Raw genomic sequence first — 19,854 nt, forward strand, 5'->3', positions numbered from 1 at the left:
AACGAAAAATCTTTGAAATGACTCAGGACTCTGGAGTCACTGCCAGAAGACACACAGGCTGAGCTCACACTGAACTCCACTCGCTGTTACAGAGTGAACCAGATGATCAGCATTCTCAAACTACGAGACTTGAAGGGAGGCGGTGGAAGAATAGCTGAATCCGAAAGTTGAGTTTCTGTGCTTCTGAGGTCCACTTTTTTTGGGGGGGGGGGACACACGGCTCTTTATGAGTGACTCGTTCGCATTCCACCGAAATAAATCATTTCGACAGAATGAAATAAAATGCCTCTTGTGAGAATTCCGTTCACGCCAGACTCTTCCGACTCGCGTTCCAGCAACGGAATCGAACCAAGGGAGAGTCTGAAAAATTTGAAAAACGTGAAAACATCGTCACTCGGAGAGGGCCGAATCTCCAAAAGGAGCCGAACTTTTCATCCCTGTTTGGGGGTGGGGGTCCGACGGTGTTGACACAGCAGGTGCTGGTTTGTCTCCACAGTGGTGTCTTTGTTTGTTCCACGTACAAACCGCCGCCGCACGAAAAGGGCAAAACAGACTGAAGGGCAATGGCGAGATAGAAGAGAAACTACTTATCTCTCTCTCTCTCGCTGGCTCGCTCGCTCGCTCGCCGGTTCGATTCAATGAAGCTTTATTGGCATAATGTAAGATAAGTAAATGAATGCATAACAAAACACTCTCCCTCCCCCTCCTGCTCTCTCCTTCTCACTCTCTCCCTCCTCTTTCTTCCTCGCTCCCTACTTTGTGTTATTTCAAGGCCTTGGGTATGTTTTCTTCTGGCGTCTTTCGTGTTCCCCCCCCAAGGCCTGGGATTTGATTTGAAACAGATAAAGGTCACTTACCGCCTCCCTCCCCTCCCTCCCTCCGTCTCCCAGGTGATCATGTACGCCGGCGACCGGGCCTACGACGACTACTACGCCCCCATGAAGGGCCGCGCCCACTTCAACTCGGCGGACCCCAAGAACGGCGATGCCTCGCTGTTGCTGACGGGGCTCCAGGCGGCGGACACCGGGACCTACCAGTGCAAGGTGAAGAAGGCGCCCGGCATCGGCACCCGCAAGCTGCTGCTCACCGTCATGGGTGAGTCTGGAAGAGGAGGTGGAGGACGTGGCGACTCTAGACCTAAAACCCTCTCCGCATGTGTCCACAGGTCCTGAGAGAGAGCCTTAAAATAGGGACATCCTAAAAGGCTCAATGTAGCTCAATACGACTCAACAAGTAAAAGCTCTGTGAACGTCGATCAAAGTCTTTGAGGTTCTTCCCGTTCGTAGGTCACCACATTGAAGGTGATTTTTTATTTATTTATTATTTTATCAATTAAAATTTAAAAATGCCCAAAATACGGCCATAATGAGCCATTATCTATTAATGTGGGATTAATAAAATGTACTCGAATTTGACCCCAAAGAAAGATTTTTCTCTTGAAAGAAGCATTTCATTTCATTGAGAACATCACAAAACAATCTTCATCAAAATGTATTTAATGGCATTTTCACCAAACCGCTATAGTCTCCTTTTCCTTTGCACTGAGCAAGTTGATGAGACAAACAGGCCTGTTTACATGGAACACTGTATTAAAACATGGAAAACAACATTAAAAAAAGTGACTAAAACATAAATGATTTTCAGTTCCTAGGGGGCCGTGGACCCTTGGATTTGGAACAAAGTTCACGCGCTTGTTGACTTACGTAGCAACCAGATCGTGCAAGATGGTCGACGACAGCCTAAATGCGGTTTCCCTGGGCAACAGTTTTGGTGGAGCCAGAATTCCTAGAATCAATATAGTATCAGTGCATTTTGGTCGGTACCATAAGAGCATTGACTTTTGAAACCCAGCCCTAGTGGTGTGGGTACATTATTATTATTTTTTTTATTATTTGGATAAATCCCTTCTTTTATTTTGGTAAAGGAGTAAATGCTCTCTCTTTCGTTTTGCGGTAATCCCTCTAAAATTTTGGCGTGGTCGGAGTTTGACCTTTCACGAGACCCCGGGAGCGTTTTCCCTCCGCCATTAAAAACCATAATCCAGACGTTTATTTCTGCAGTTATCGGCGTTATCGGTTTTCTGACAGTGGTTTCGCATAAATTAAAATGACACTTTATTGATCCTCCCTCGGGGGGGGGGGGGGGGGGGGGGGGACGACGACGACAAAATGACTGAAACACTGTATTTGTTAAAGTTTATTCAATCCAATCTTTGTTGAAAACCCGACATTCGCTGTCAATTTCGCACTTTTTTTTTTTTGTCCGCTCATTTTGTTATGGGTGATGCATACGTGATGATCAGGTAAAGTGGAGAAGAGTAACTTGACGTCAGAGAAGGCCCGGCAATGCGCCATCTGGTGGTACCTTCAAATATTACAGGAAAATAACAGTGAAAGGAATACTCCAAATTTAGATATATTATGGGATTGTTGTCAAATATAAATGCCTCACAGGGCCGGAATAAACAGCACCGGCCCGCGGGCCGTAGTATGCCCACCCTGGTCTATAGAGAGACAGACAGGTGGAGGACAAAGAGGGCTGAGTTTTAAAAAAACATTAATTTGACTTGCAGTAAGTAGTATTTACTGTGATTCCCTTGGTACAAGCACAAAAACTAAAATAAAAGAGAGACAGAGGGATGGGAGAGAGAGAGAGAGGGAGAGAGAGACTTGGGCTTGATGTAAATAAATGAATAAAGTGGAGCCGAGTCGCAGCGTTGGGATTGTTGTTTGACCAAGTCGCTCCCGCTCAGTGTTCACACCGGGACTGGTGACGCATCACGTTGTGTAATGCACTCCCTAGGCAAACAGCCCTACATGCACGCACGCACACACACACACACACACACACACACACACACATCACACACACACACACACACACACACACATCACACACACACACACACACACACACACACACACACGCTCAGCTGACTGGGTGAAGTTCACTCGTCTACCGAAACCCAACCCTCGCCATTTGCATGTGGGAATGACAGTCGCGTGTCTGTGGCCTCGCGGTTTCACCTCGGCCAAACAAAATGGCCGCTGCTCCTCCTGCTTGGCGGCGGCGGCGGCGACTACTCCTGTTGACACCGACACCCGAAACGTCCGTCACAAAATATGCACGGAAGCGGACGCACCGCTCCGACCGGTTCGACCGGGAAATGCGAAACCAGACCGGTTTCCCAGCATCCCCGCTGTTGTTTCTCCCCTGGCGTCCTCTTCTCTTCTCCATGGATGGATGCATGGAAAGAAATAAGAATCCCCTTCTCTTCTAATGAGGAGGATGGGTGCACTCATTAACAGGCTGGCAGTCCGGTTGGAGCGACCGTGACATCTGCCTCCGGGGGGGCTCTGTTTCATTTAAAATATATGAGGTAATGTCAAATACTAATAATTATATAAATATATAAGTATTTCAGTGGAAGACTTCAAGCAAATAAAGTCACTATTACCATACCGCTGGAAGTCACTAGAGCGCTTCACACACACACACACACACACACACACACACACACACACACACACACACACACACACACACACACACACACACACACACGCTTCTGTGGGCCCATTATTTTCATTAGTCGCCGTCGATGACTAAATTCCTTAGTGCGTGGGCATCCTGGTGGCTCAACCGGATAAAGCGCGTGGACCACATAGGCACAACGCCTGCAGCCACTCAGGTTAGAATCCAGCCTGCGGTCACCGGCTGCCTGTCTCTCGCTCTCTACCCATAAATATTTCAAAACCTGTACAAAATAAATACTATTTCCTTGTATTATGTAATTGGTTATTGTTACAAGTAATTATAACTTAGGAAGTTTGTATACATTGATATCTCTGTAATCTCTATAAATTCTGACAGTGATGTCAACAGGCTTTTATTTCTGACACACTCCGGTGTGTGTCTGTCCCAGGCGCCTGTTTATTTATGACATTTAATACGCTGGGCTTTGCCGAATCCAATTGTCTTCTGGTAATCCTTTAGCTTAATTTTTTTCAAACAAAGTCTTCACAGTCATAAAATAATACCTGTGGCTTTGAAATACCTGTCGCTTTGAAGCCCCTCCGAGGCTGCACCCCTGAATGTGTATCTGTGGGATCTTTCATTCCAATTCATGGGATCTTTCATCGCTTGCATTGCGCCGCCTGGTTTCGTGAGACCCTCCGAATCCTATGGCAGGTTGCCATTTTCAAGCACGCAAAGTGAAGAAAGCCAAACTCCTGCAGCGCACACCGCTGGTCACTCGCACACCCGCTCCCTCTCCCATTGGGAAAACAGTGCTGTTAGTTAGTTGTTTGTTTTTTGTTTTAAAAAAAAAATGTTTTTACACATTTTAAATTGTTTTTTTTTGTTTTTTTTTATAAAACAGCAAAGTTTTTAGAACGTTTTGAATAGTACATGACAAAAACAAAAGATTTTAGATTTTACTGCTGACATGGAGAACACGGAGTCGGTCGATTAGTCGGCACATTTTAACTTCCCTTGTTCGTAATGTGTTTAAATAGCATAAATGGACTGTTAATTCCAATAGGAAAAAATATATATATAAATTCTGGGGAAATTTTGGGCATTTAAATAAAAATAAAAAAATTGTGTTTTTTTTTGCCTTGGCGGATTTCTCGTCGGCCCAGTGCCCCGCCAGGCTTGTACAATTATAGTGGAAACACCGATGTAAAGGAATCGCCTGCTTTTCCTTGAGGTGAAACTTGTTTCACCGGCTCAATGTCGGCTCAAGAACCACATTAATATGGCGGATACGAAGCCCCCGTCGTGGTCAAACCGCGGGGCGGTTTGGAGTTTGACCTCCCAGCCATCTGCGAGCGTTCATGTCAAAGAGAGCGAGAGCGATTCGGAGGGAAGCGGAGCCGGCTCCACCAGGATCTTACCGAGGCTGACGGGCCGCTGCACGCTGACCTCCAGGGGGGGGGAAAAAAGTGGTGACAGGGAGACGGGAGGACATCTTGCCTCCTCTGCATTTTTTTTTTTAATACCTTCAGCTCGATCTTGTCACGAAGGATCCCAGATCCGGACGGGAGGTGTAGTCCTCGGCTCGTTGTGTATTCCGGGCCGAGCCCGGCGCCGGCTCTCAACACCGCTCAGCGTCTCCCAGCTGAAAGCGCCGCGCCGCCGCTCGACCGGAGGTGGAATAATTCCAGGTGCAGAAAGTAAATCCGGACGCCTCATTGGCCGCTGGAACCACCTGATTCGGCGCCATCTTGCGGTATGACTGAGCGCTGCGTACAGCTGCTATAGGACAAGGTTTGCGGAATAATGAATAATTGTTAATGAACAATTGCTGCTGAATGAATCATAATTTCCACCTGGGCCAGTAACCCATCCCTCAGGCTCCACCTCAGAGTCCACCACGAATTCCCTTTGGTTCCATCTTCTGGGCTCGACGTTGGCCCTTCTGGGTTAATTGGCCGCACATCACCGCATCGCCTAACACCGCCATTCAGCGCCCGCTGATCTCAGAACAGCCTTGTGCCGTGCATAAATCCGTGGCTGAGGTTCTATAAATATATATATATATATATATATATATATATATATATATATATATATATATATATATATATATATTTATATGCATTCCAGTAGAACAGGCTGTGTGATGGGGCCTATCTATTTCTCCATGATCCTTTGACCCCACCCATCATCTCCCTCTTCTGTGACCTCTCTCTCTCATACTCTCTCTCTCTCTCTCTCTCTCTCTCTCTCTCTCGCTCTCTCTCGCTCTCTCTCATACTCTCTCTCTCTCTCTCTCTCTCTCTCGCTCTCTCTCATACTCTCTCTCTCTCTCTCTCTCTCTCTTGCTCTACCTCTCATATCAAACAAATAATAAATCTCTCCGCTGGACAGCGCTCCTCTTATGAGAAGCAGCAATGTGCTGTAGCCCTTGGAGGTGTCCAGTTGACTTTCACCTTTTTTTTTTTATTTTATTTTTTTTATTGTGTGTGTGTGTGTGTGTGTGTGACAGATCCAATGATGTACTATGTCACAATTTATTATTACTTATACTTAATTATACTACATTTAACATTCTTCTCAGTTTCTGTGTTGGCCTGGAATTAAGCTGGGAAAGACTGTCTGTATTACAATGTGAGTTACGATCGTCACAAGCAGGACTTGATTTCCACGGTCTCGGGGGCAAAGGAAATAAAAAAACGAGAATAGTCAAAAGTTACGATTAAAGGCCCAACCGAGCATTAGCCTTGGCATCACCACGGCAACCCGTGATAAACGGAGTGTCACCGACATTACTGACTGAACCCCACCTCACCCTCATTTAACAATGAGTTTGGAAAATAAATGACTTTGAAATCTTCAACTTTTGGTGCCAAAACAATCTGATTTTCGCGATGGATAAAAAGGTAGATGCGGTAAAAGATGAAACGCTACAAAAACAGGAGGACGGCCCCTCACCCCGTGTCCTTCTCTTTGTCCTCACCCCGGAGGTGGGTGTTTGGATTAGAGGGGTGGAGGCGGCGCCCCCCACAGGACGGCACTGTCTGTCCGGTGTTAATCCAACCCCCCACCCCCGCCCGCCACCAGACTCCCAGGGCTTTGTTGATCCAGACACATTACCACACCGTGATGTCAGCGTATACACACACACACACACACACACACACACACACACACACACACACACACACACACACACACAGTCCAGTGAAGTTTCATCCAGAAAAGGTCCCCATTCAAAATGCTTTATCAGCGTGAAAGTCCCTACAAGCCAAAACAATGACATAAAAACGTATTTAATAGAAAGGGAAATAAACGTGAAAATGAGTGAATCATTAATAAACAAAAATCCGCAATTTTTGAAATTTCCCTCCGGTGTTGAATAAAGTATCGACTGTATGTCTCTCTATATCCATCTCTATCTGTCTAGATCAATCTCTCCACCTCTATATCTATGTCTGTTAATCTGTCTATCACCCCATCTAGCTCTGATCCATCCATCCATCGAATTCTACCTCAAATAAACAGGGAAATGATTCTATCTATTGATTATTGTTTGAATCTCTCCGTCCACATTATACTCCTCCCCCACCCCACCCCACCCCACCCCTTTTTTTGAGGGGTTAGGGGGCCCCACTCGGTGTGCTTTCAATTTGGAGCCGTTTGTTTTCCCACTTCTCTCAGTGTTTGCTCACGGTCAACTCTGACACCAAGACCCTCCCTCCCTCCCTCCCCGTGATGCTGTCACCTCTCTGTGTGCCCCCGCCATTATCCTGAGTGACGGCGCCTGTAATCACGGCAGCTGTATCAATTAGCCTGATTACTGATGCCGCGTGCACGGGCACCACATGCACGCCGCATCACGTGCACGGGCAACACGTGGCCCGTACAGCTCACCGGCTACGAGGCAGATGAGCGATGTGTTTGTGCAGCTTTGGGTGAATAGGTGCACGGGGATGTGCAAAAGCTTTATATTATTTTAATTTAATTTTTTTTTTGTTTTGTTTTTGTTTTTTTATCAATATAAAGTAAAAGATCGGATAAATTATAAATAATATAAAAACAAACATATAAAATGATATATAAAATGAAAACGAAATAAATGTCTAAAATATAAATAATGAAAAGCCTATTCTCTCTTCAGTACAATAAGGGAGAAAAAATTGATCAGAGCTGTAGGAAAACAAATACCACTGAATGTTACGAATGACAAAATATTAATTGGAAAAACAGCCTTTTTAAACTAATAACAAGCCAGATCAACTCAGTTTTGGGTTTGGGTCCGAACAGGTTGAAATAAAATTGATACTCTGATTCAAGGATTGTATTGATTTCAATTTCTGTATGTATGTATGTATGTATGTATGTATGTATGTATGTATGTTAGCCGACGCCTCTCCTTGCAAACCCCCATCGCACTAGACGTTCAATGGAATGACGTAGCCGCTCGGTCGGGGCGGTCCGCCACGTCTCCAGTCTCCTCCTCCTCCGCCGCCGAATCCATGGCTTCATCCTTCTTCTCCTTCCCCCCCTGTCTCCAGTGAAGCCGTCCAAGCCGCAGTGCTACGCCGAGGGCCCGACGGAGCAGGGCAAGGACATCATGCTGAAGTGCGTGTCCAGGGAGGGCACCAACCCCCTGCAGTACAACTGGGACAAGACCAGCGACAGCAAGCTGCTGCCCGCCTCCGCCGTCATGGGTAGGAAGCACTTCCCCTCACAGCCCATGTGGTTCAAGCTCCAACGCCGTAGTTTATCCTCCGCCTTGGCTTCAGCAGGACAGTCAGTCAGAAGCGCTGAAATAATCCGTTCGGGACTCCCTCGTTTCTGCCGTGATTGTGATGGAGAATCCCCCGCCAGGCTCCGTTAACTTCCTGTACTTATACTTTGTCGGCCATCTCGTTCTCCCTGCGCGGACGTAGCTTCGACCCCTTGAGCGTCCACGTGTCACATCTGTTATTGACGTTTTAGACGTAATGAGGATTTATACCAACTTTTCCACTGTACCCCATACACGGAATGAATTCAGTCCAATATGGCGACTAAATCATTTAAATTGATTCCAAGATTGAAACATTCATTTTCATTGACCACGTTCTATCTCCATCTTGAGATCCACATTTTGAAATTTCTCAGGGGTTTTTTGATCTCCACCAGGGTGCGTTCTTCCTTAACACCACCCCATTTGACTTGAATAACTTTGTGGGTGGAGCCAACGGAACAAGCGTCCGTCAGTTGTGTAGGAGGGGTCACCCTGAGCCCAATCAACCAGCCCATCAACCAATCAGCCGATCCGTCCTCCCTCTCTCCGCAGACCCACTTGCCGGCACCGTTAACGTGAGGAACGCCTCGTCCACCGCCTCCGGAACGTACCGCTGCACGGCCACCAACCGAGTGGGCAGCGAGGAGTGTATACTGCAGCTCAACGTCACGCCACGTAAGCGCCGACTCCGCCCGACCACACCCGACCCCCTCTGCTCTACTTCCGCTGTGCTTTTCTGTACTCGACCTACCTCAGCTCTGCTGGTACACCCCCTCTACCTCTACTCTTCCCCCACTCTAATCTGGCCTGACTCTACCTCCACTCTACCTCCACTCTAATCTACATTGACTCTACCTCCACTCTAATCTACCTCCACTCTACCTCTACTATAATCTACCTTGACTCTACTTCCACTCTACCTCCACTCTAATCTACATTGACTCTACTTCCACTCTACCTCCACTCTACCTCCACTCTAATCTACATTGACTCTACTTCCACTCTACCTCCACTCTACCTCCACTCTAATCTACATTGACTCTACCTCCACTCTACCTCCACTCTACCTCCACTCTACCTCCACTCTACTTCTACCTCCACTCTACCTCTACTCTACCTCTACCTCTACTCTACCTCTACCTCTACTCTACCTCTACTCTACCTCTACTTTACCTCCACTCTAATCTACCTCCACTCTACCTCCACTCTAATCTACCTCCACTCTACCTCCACCTTACCTCCACTCTACCTCTACTCCACCTCCACTCTAATCTGGCTTGACTCTACCTCAACTATAATCTACCTCCACTCTACCTCCACTCTACCTCCACTCTAATCTACCTTGACTCTAATCTACCTTGACTCTACCTCCACTCTACCTCTACTCCACCTCCACTTTACCTCCACTCTACTCCACCTCCACTCTACCTCAACTCTAATCTATCTTGATTCTACCTCTGCTATAATCTACCTCCACTCTACCTCCACTCCACCTCCACTCTACCTCTACTCCACCTCCACTCTACCTCCACTCTACCTCCACTCTACCTCCACTCTAATCTACCTCCACTGAGCTGATGGGGGATTCTTGACGTAGTGTGATTTGTCGATAGGCAGCGCTGGTCCAGCGACCTAATGCAACGTTTCTTCCATTATTTGTCGTTCGTGTGTTTTTTCTGTCCGTTTGCCAGTATGTGACTTCATTAATTAATGGCGCGCTGTAGTACCTGTCCTGCTTATCTCTTTGCTGGGTGAGTGCTTGGCACCGCAGCGAGGAAGGTTTCGGCGACCGTCTCGACGCGCCGCCACACTTGCTCTCGCCGTGCGTGCGCTGTGACTCCATAAAAGCCGCTCTCACTCAGCAACAACCTTGAGCCTGGAATTTTTTTTTCTCCCCCACCGTTCAGTTTACAAATGAATTGCCCTCGCGATAAATCTGTCTGCAAATGGTTTTGGGAGCGACCCGGCGCGGCTGAGGTCGGTGTTCAGCCGAGCCTGCGATGGCTGGTTTGCCTAATACCTCACCTCGCCCCCCCCCCCCCCTCGCTGTGCCCCTCCAGCCCCCAACACGGCGGGCATCATCGCCGGCGTCATCATCACGGTGCTGCTCATCCTCCTCATCATCGCCATCATCCTGTTCTGCTGCTGCCGCGCCCGCCACAGGAAGAAGTACGAGAAGGAGATCTGCAACGAGATCAGGTGAGGGGCGGGGGGGGGGGGCGCTGAGGTTCCGTTTTCAGTTCCGTCTTACCGCCACATTACGACTGCGCACACTGGATTTAGCCGGTTCTTTATGCCGGTCTTGGCTCAAAGCGACCTCCCGCCTTGAGCCAACCTGGCTCTGCTCTGCTGGTAGGTACTGACCATGTTCTTCACTCATATTCTGTAATATAAATGAATTTGCCGCGTCAGCAGAAAGTTACGTGAAAGCATTTCTGAATTTATTCTTCGGCATTGAAAGCCATACTTTTACCCTGATTTATGAGTTTATTTTCTTGCCATTGATTTTCCATTGATTGCCTGTCGGGGAATTTGGCTGCTGCAACATATTCAGCAGCCCTGGGAACTACCTGGATTTTGGATTGGATTATTGGATTTTTATCAGCACTTCCTTCTTACCTGTCATCAGGGGTAAAGGGGATTCCTTTGTTTCAGGCCCCCTCACAAGATTACCTCCTTTATTTATTTTTATTTTTTTAACAAAACGGGTTTTTCTGGGAGTTTTTCCTTGGCTGCCCGGGGGTTAAGGCTGTTGATTTCTATGTGAATTATGGGGCTTGTTAAGCCCTCGGAGATTGTATTGTGCTTAATGGCGCCATAAATAAACCGGGCTTGACTGTAATTCCATTTTAGGCCAGGTAATAGTTTTACTCCACTATATTTCACAGCAAATATCGTACCTTTGACTCGGCTGCATTCACCTCTAAGTGGTATGTGACTTGAATGCGAGACACAAGCAGAGTAAGCTCTGTTTCCAACACTGTCTGTGATGTCATTGATTGGTAAAAAATGACTTTCACCTCAATCCAACCTTCGCCAGGTGCAAGACAGATTTTCCCCGGTATCGATCCTCCATTCACGGTGGAAGTAAAAACAGCTCCAGAAGCACTGAAGCGTAATCCGCCATAATCCGGCCTCTTTATTTTGGGAACTCGGAAGAAGGTTTCGAAGACTCCTGGAGTTCCTAGTTTTACGCTACGTATTGGCTTTTGACCAAAGCGACTTCACAATAACCACGTTTTTCATCAGCAGTAAGATCAACGGTGCGTCAGTCGTCAGCAGCGAAGCCTCCACGAGGAAAAACATAAGCAGAGTCGGAAGTTTTTTTGTTTTTTTTTGTTTGTTTTTTTTTAAATTTGATTTATCAGTCAGTCAGTCATGCAGTGCGGGGGTCAGTGCAGAGAAAAGGTCAAGTCGAGGTTCAGTCCAAGCTGTTAGGTCGGGGTCGACACAAAATCCCACTCTTGGCAATGGAAACAACTGCTGTCGGTGGTTATGAGACTCCCTCCATCACAGTGGCAACTCCAGCCTCCAGATTCCCCTGCCAGATTTGGGGGCAGCGGACACCAACCGGAGTTCGTAAAAAAATTTTCCCGGAACATTCTCTACTTTGGCTTTGCGACAACCGTTTGCTAGTAGCTCAAATTTTGTAAATTCCCGTTCATTGATGTAACTTCCATGCAAGGCGCCAACCCGCTCTTTGGGAGCAATTTGGGGAATAGCGTCTTAAGCGAGGTTCCGAGGCTCTGTCAATAATGGTTGCCCGGTTGCCCCTGGGCAACCAGATTTGGGCCGTCGTCGGTGGTCTCGTGCGGTCCGGTGAATGGTCGGCAACATGGCAACCACTTCCAAAAGTTGAGTGTCTTGCTCAAGGACACTCTGACACATTACCAGGAGGCGCAGGGGGATCGAACCTGTGACCCTCCGATCGCCAGAGGAGGATGCCTGGCTGGCGGCTCGTCAAACCCCTCCTGCGCTGGGATCATATCCACTGATTGAACGGCGACGTCCCGAGGGGCCGAGCGGGACGGAGATGAGGGGGAAACATAAAAAAAAATTAAAATAAAATGTTCCGACGCCTCCGTAACGAGCGGCCGATCAAAAGCTCTTTGGGGGCGGCCGCTTTTAACGCGGCGCACTAACGCGTCGTCTCCGCGGGGCAACGAGTCCTCGTTACGCTGCCGCCGCGCAATAAAGGCGGAGATGCCTCCATTAAAACCATGAGGGTCATCCATCTCTCGCTCTCTCTTTCTCTCTCTCTCTCTGTCTCTCGCTGTCCCTCCGTCTCTTTATCCATCTCTCTTTATCTCTGTATGCCTCTCTCTCTCTCTCTCTCTCTCTCTCTCTCTCTCTCTCTCTCGGTCTCTTTGTCCATCTCTATATCTGTATGTCACTCTTTCTCTGGGCATCTCCCTTATGGGTCTCACCCCCCCCCCCCTCTCTCTGCTGACGGCCATGAATGAATATGAAAATGCTGTCGCTCCATCAGCACTTTATTTTTATTTATTTTTTCTCCCTCTCTCTCTCCATCTCCATCTCCCTTCCTTTCCTCATATAAATGGCTGTGCTAATCAGTTTGAAAGCTTTGTTTGCTCTGTGGATCCCCGCCCTCCCTCCACAAAGTCCGCGCATTCCATCCGCCCACCCTCCACCCCTGGGTTCCACCGCTGGATCCATCCAACAACGCAACAGTACAGGCAGCGCTCGCACCGTAACACAAAGCAGATTAGCAGCGTTCGCCTGATTCACCGCGCGCGCACACACTCTGAAACGCTGCAGTTTAACTCGCTGTGAAGCAAGCAGGCCCCTCAGGCTCGTTCTGATGGAGCTCTTAACCGGATTATTACCGCTTATTAGTTGTTAATGTGGTGGTGGAGGGAATAGAAGCTGCTGCAGGGGATCGCAGCCCCAGCGCAGACTCAAAAGGCCTGAGTCAAAGCGGTCGACTCAAAATGACCTACTCAAAATGGGCCGGCTTCCAACGGACAGACCATAAAGGGTCGACTCCCAGCAGACGGACTCCTTGATGGATCGTCTCTTTCTGCCGAGTTCATTCATTCTCCTTCGTGGAAGTTTCTAAACATACGGAGGTACAGCGAACCACGCTTGCTGTGTGGTATTTTCAAGCCGGAATAACAAAGAAGGAGCATATCAAGTAACTGAAAAAGCGTTTTGGTTTTTGTTATATTTTATATATTGTTATATATATTGTTTTGTTTTCAATTTGTTGAATTTGTAAGGATAGCCGGGTTTTTCTTGCTCGGATACACCATGTCCACCATGTTGTACGGATGCCGTCCTGCTCTCGCGTTCTCTGCGTGTTTTGACTTCTCCACCTCCCGCGTTGCCTTGACCCACTGTGCGCGTTGCTTTGTGGCTCAATCCACGTCCTGGTTGATCCCTGAAGTTCCGTTTAATCTGGTGAGGTGTACCGGGGTTATCTTTCCAGCGTGAGAAGTGGTCGGCAGTGGGCAGTGAACCAGACCACGCGAGGAGTTAGACAACGGTCCAAATGCGGTCGACGGGGCCGCCTGTTTGTCGTGGCAGGGGAGCGTCAAACCTTCACGCTTGGTGTTTTCTGACTCTGGACTTTGTGCCCCCCACAGGGAGGACGTCCCGCCCCCGAAGAGCCGGGTGTCCACGGCGCGCAGCTTCACCGTGGGCAGCCAGCGCTCGTCGCTGGGCTCCATGTCGCCCTCCAACCTGCACGAGTACGCCCTCAAGCCCCAGTACGACAAGATCCCCTCCACCGAGGACTACGAGCACCCGCCCAGCCACGCCCCGCTGCCGCCCACCGCCGGCCCCCGGATGGCCGGCCCCAACCTCTCCCGCATGGGCGCCATCCCCGTCATGATCCCCGCCCAGAACAGGGACGGCTCCATCGTTTAGTCCGGCCCCGCCCAGCGTGAAGGGTCGTGAAGGAGGGGTGGGGTGGGACTTTGCCAATGAAGACGGAGGGTGAGCCGGGCCGCGCCTAACCAAGCCTGACTCATTGGGAGGAGACTTCCCGGATAAAGGCCCGGCTCATTTCTGGTTCTGCTGACCCGCATCGGACCACACAAACCTTTATACCGAAGACAAACCGATAATAATACTTTTAGGAATTTTACTGTGTGGACTTTTCTCTGAGTAAAAGAGTAATACCGGGGTAGGGTTATACAGCTGACTGGTCAATATACACTACAGATTTTATTATTGTACATATGCATGTTGTCCTTTACCTTTTTTTTTTTTTTTTTTTTTTAAGTATTTTTATTTTTTTCTCTCTCTTAGAAAAGAAACGACTGCCCTTTTCCATAGCGTTGAAACTTAATGCCGCCGATTGGCCGCGTGCATGTATGTACAAAGAACAAGTTGTATGCCGGTCATATTTGGACTCTTGAGGGCAGCTACCTCTGTGCCGTTTCCAATGGCTCAGTTTGGGGAAACTCTATTTTTGGGTTGAGGGCTGTGGTTGGTGGAGGTGATTGGCCTCTAGCGAGGAGGAGGAGGAGGAGGAGGAGCTGCGGTCCAAACGTCCTGTGATTGGTGGATTAAGGTTTTCCTGAACAGCAACAAAACCCAAAGCTGACCCCCCTTTCCCGCCCGCCCGCCCATTTTTCCGAGAAGGGGCAGTTTGGTTGGACGACCAGCTGGACCGAGCGGTCGGCGAGGTTCATTGAGCGATGGGACGTGATTGTGTTTGACCGACGTTTGGCCCCCACCAACACCCCCCCCCCCCCCCCGCCCACAATCATCCAGTCCCTCAGAAATCCCCCCCCCCCCCATCCACACCAAGGCTGCAGATATTACTCTGTAATTCTATTAAAATGTTTATGCTTTATTCATTTTACAATTGTAATTTTTAACGCTCAAATTTAGTACCATTTTCTTTTCAGCTTTCTGCCGCTTCAGAGGTGGGAGGTTTAAACATAATTCATATTCCGAAAACGTTTTTTTTTTTGTTTTTTTTGTTCATTTGCCAACGTTAGTCAAAACTTTATAGTCGATTATTTATTTAGAACGAAATATACAAAATCTACTGGCAATTTCGTCATTTGCATAGTGTTATTTTTCATTTTTAATACTCAGAGATCCCGCCAATATTTCAATTAGTCGTCTCCCTCTGCGGTCGGTCTGAAAACCCAGCGCAGCGCCCGCCTCACAAATTGGACTTTGTGACAGAGAATGAATCCACCCCGTGCACAACTGGTCTGCGCCGGTGCGGCGGGAGAAGGTCCCACGTGAGGGGGTGGAACTTGGGATCAGCCCCGAGAGCCCCGGGTGGAAGTGGTAGTGCAGGACGGGGCGAAATGTTGTTTTGCTTGAACCCGAGTCCACGCGGGCTTCCTTTTCCACCGATGGCCACACAATACGGGGACCTCATCGCGGTCCAACCGAGCCCAAACCATTCATACCTCGGAAAAAAAAAAGAAAAATTTGACAATCGCGGTCCTTCCAGAAGACGGTACAGACTAGGTCCAGTCGGAAGTATCTGTATTTGTCAAAAAGGGAATCGCTGCGGCGTGGCGTGGTTCGGTCCGAGCGTCTCCAGAGCAGCGAAGCGGAGTTTTGACATTGTCGCAGTGCAGCGATTACTAAAACCCCGGAAGGAATGCAGATTATCCAAACACCCCTTTGACGAGAAAGGACAGTCCTCCATGATTTACCACGGCGCGCTAAATCGGTTGTCCCGTAGATCATTCGGCCCTTAATTGTGCTCCATTACCTGCAAATAAGCTCTATAGTTTGAGGGGAAAAAAAACCCAACCTTTTAATGGCAGCAAATCAACCCCTCTTCTCTACGGAAAACCGCCATTCCCCGACCCCCTTGTGTTCTTCCAAACACCAACACATTTGTGAAGGACTTTGTGGCGTACCGTGCTACCTCTCTCTCCATCTCCACGACTTCCAGACCTCCATCGTGCCTTCTCTCCCAAAAGACTAATGCAATCGTCTACCACTTGAGCCACCACGGGTGGCGCAGTCGCGCCTAAAAGGACACTCTTAATTAGCGCAGAATCAAATACGCTTCGGTCCGATTCCGACTAAAAATAAAACATGGGCATTCTTTCAGGTTTTTTTTTTTTTTACGCTTAATATCTCATTTCCCTCAGTGTGCTCTTCATCATGACCCTACAAGGCTGTATTTTTTAGATATCCTGCCGAAATAATGCTAATCTAACCCCCACCGCAGTCTAACGATAATAATTAGGATTTTTTTGTCTGTAAATACGATACCTGCGGCGGACATTTTGAAGGCTGTTGAAGGGTTAAACAAACATGGCCGAAGCCGATGGCATTAGTTGTGGGTGTGTTTTTCACTGAGGCGTTAACATCTGAATGGGAAACACACCCACAATATTATGTTATTAACCAACACGTCACAATGGCGGACTTCAAAATAGCTCCCAAATGGCTTCTCTTCTTTTTTTTTTTTTTTAATTTGTATTTTGTTTTTATTATTTTATGGACAATTGATGACAAGAACCTACTTACTAACGCTAATTAACCATAGCTTCTGACCCTGCGTACTAATATATAGTATATGAGGATCATTTATTTGGAGTTAATTTTTATTGTTTTGTTTTTCCTGTGTTTTCTTTTTTGTGCTGTATTTTTGAATAATAAAATTTCACAAAATAAAAAAATTGTTTTTTATTTTTTCCTCTCGCTTATCCCGTGGGTGGTGTGTTCCCGTAGACCTTGTGGTTGTAAGTAAATCTCATTCCTCCACCTTCCGACCAGTGGAACGGGCAGGTGACTGGCCACCCGGAGCGCCAGGTGGAACAGCCCCCGAAAAACTGCAGGATTGTCCCGTACAGTGGATTCTCCTTCCAAGAGGTACGGTGCCATGTTTTCATTATTTTTGTTATCTGTAGACTTCCCAGTGGCGCTACTAGAAGTACTCAAACATTTTACTTTAGTAAAAGTATCCTGTCACAAATACCCCGACACCAGATGGTAAACAGTCATTTAACTAAAAGTATACAAGTACTTGTTCTTAAATGTACTTCAAGTATTTGAAGTGAAATATCTTAATGCCCTGATGGGACTGAGTCTAATTCATACTCCATTCAGTCCCCGATTTTGAGATATATATATATCCTATAATATCCTATAATATGAAATAACCATTAAACGTATTTTACTAAAGTAATGGAGCGGAGTGGAAAACCTTGTTAGCCCAACCAACGAGCAACAGGTATGCAGCCACCCTGATCCCAATCCCCTAGATCCAGGTCAGGTGTGGCTGCTCAAACCACACCAAGGGCAAAAAGTTGTTTTTTAAATGTAGTAAAGTAGAAGTAAAGGTATTTTAAATGAAGAAGTGTAAAAAGCACATTTGCTTATAAGTCGGTGAAACAAAATATACATAAGTTACAGATATTTTGTAAAGCGTGTTTAAATAAAAGCTACGGTGACAAGAGCACTTGGAATGAGTTACTTCCCAACAGTGTTCACGACACGGCCTTCGATCTGGAGTCACAAAACACGGAAACAGGAGTAAATAACTCCCTGGGTCGGGACTCCCAAAGCACGGAAACACGATCAAGTAACCCCCTGGATCTGGATTCCCAAAACACGGAGACAGGATTAAATAACTCCCTGGATCTGCAGTCCCAAAACACAGAAACGGGATTAAATAAGTCCTCGGATCTGGAGTCTCAACCCCCCCCCGCGTTGCACCCTGATCAGCCGCAGCTTCCTCGTCTCACTGACCGCGGTCGCTAATTAGTCCCATTCCATCCAACCGGAATCAAAATGGCTTCCGGATCTAACCCGGGCGGAGTACAACAATTGCACCGCGGAGCTTGTCCATCTCCCGTTGGGATGGATCCGGTTTGTGCACTCGACAGCGCAGGGGCGACGCTAACGCGCGCCCCCGGTCGATGGCTAATGATTACCCGACGGCGTGGCCCCAACACACGGGTCGATAAAACAGACTGGAAGCACTTAGCGGCCGCGTCAAGCCACCGTCCGCACCTATAATTGGATGTCAGGAATTGATAGGGGGTCCCGCTGCATCGATCCGGGTCCGGCGCGCCCTGGTGGCCTGCTGATCCGTGCCCCCCCCCCCCCCCGCCCTGGACCCCCAGTGACTCCCGAGTGATAACCGAGCTTTTATGGCCGCGCGTTAGAAACGTGAATTAAAAACACATAATGACGTGTGCAGGGGACCTGGTATGAATACAACTGGTGGACTGCAGGTACTTTACTGCAACAACTATAAATACACTCTACACTATAGGTGTAAAATAAAAACACAAAAAAAACATTATTATAAACACATTATTCTCAGGATTATATCATATTATTCTGAGTTAGTGTGAATGTTCCATGGAACGTCAGTGTGGAGGATATAGTTCAACAAAGCACAGCAACATTACTGTGATGATAACATGTAATAACAGATCAATGATATATATATATATATATAATTATTATTATTATTTTTTTTTTTTTGTCCAAAAAAATAAGATTGTTTCCAGTCGTGTGAGTTATTATTCATAAGCTCCTGCCGTCATGACACATTTTCTACCCCTTAATTTTCACTTCATCCTGAAACCTGCATGATGGATATGCCCCAACCTTCTTTCTCTTCCTCCTCCTCCTACCCCGTAACATATTCCCTCCTCCTCCTCCTCCTCCTCCTCTTCCTCATCTTCCTTGCTTTCCCTCTCTCCTCTGCTCCTCCTCCTCCTTCCTCCTCTGTCTGCTCTCTCACTCCAGTCTTTTCCATTTTTAGAAAGCCTTCGTCTATGTAGGCTAGTGGAATATGAATGAACTGTGGCACACTTCCACCATCCCTCGCTTTTTGGCAGATTGGGGAAGCGGATGGTAATGACGATTGGGATTTCACAGCCTTCCACGCGCTGTGGTAATTTCGGGGATAACGAGAAGGATTTAGACCAAACAAAAGTCCTGTGATTTCTTGATGAATCAGAAATGCTCCCGTTCATAGATATCCACGGGGGCGTCTCGTCTGGATGTCGGAGGCAGTTCCCAGGGTTCAGGGTGAAGAGGAATGAGGATGATGGATGAAAATGAATATGAATCTACGGTTCGCCCCACTCCCAAAGGCACCGCGGGTCGGGTTCACACTCCTGCCGTTGCCCTTGAGCAAGGCCCTCGCCCTAGATGGTGGTTGTGTTGGAATTGGTCGCCGGGTGCTGCACTGTGGCTGCTCACTGCTCCTAAAAAGGTAACGATGGGTCAAAGGTGAAGATCAGGGCCGGACGATAACAATTGCCCAGTTGCCAGATTTGGAACCATTGGCAACCATTTTGTGTGGTCTGGTTGCTTGGTTGTCAACCACCTTATATACACTTTATAACAATTCTATAGAACGGTTATCAGTCACTTCTAAGAGGATTTCAATTTGGCAACCACTTCTAAAAAGTTAGCGTCAGGCCCAGATTATGGCAGGGTCCTGATACTGAAGTCTGGATCTACTGATACCAATCAGATATTTTGCTGTAGCCCGAATAGATTAATTGTTTTTCCCCAGATGAATCTCCTGCAAAGTCCCTTATCCAGTTTTCACTGCGACACTGAGTGGCCAGCTTATCGCTGTTGTCATGGTAGCGTTACGGGTTACTTTACCTCTCTCGAACTTTATGACTCAAAAGCGT

The 19,854-nt window shown here is 47.5% G+C and overlaps 1 protein-coding gene across 1 annotated transcript in view; it reads left to right on the forward strand.

The window, feature by feature from the left end:
- cxadr (CXADR Ig-like cell adhesion molecule) overlaps window positions 1–14,128 on the forward strand; it is a gene marked incomplete at both ends in the record, with an annotated part of 60,257 nt that extends 46,129 nt beyond the window's left edge. Inside the window, 5 exons of the mRNA XM_080014045.1 lie at window positions 891–1,095; window positions 8,022–8,177; window positions 8,792–8,914; window positions 10,300–10,438; window positions 13,846–14,128. Of these exons, the coding sequence (XP_079870171.1) occupies window positions 891–1,095; window positions 8,022–8,177; window positions 8,792–8,914; window positions 10,300–10,438; window positions 13,846–14,128 (906 nt within the window). The remainder of the gene's footprint in view (window positions 1–890; window positions 1,096–8,021; window positions 8,178–8,791; window positions 8,915–10,299; window positions 10,439–13,845) is intronic.
- Window positions 14,129–19,854: the final 5,726 nt, after the last annotated feature.

The sequence above is a fragment of the Zeus faber genome (assembly GCF_960531495.2).
Source record: "Zeus faber genome assembly, chromosome: 14".
NCBI lineage: Eukaryota > Metazoa > Chordata > Actinopteri > Zeiformes > Zeidae > Zeus > Zeus faber.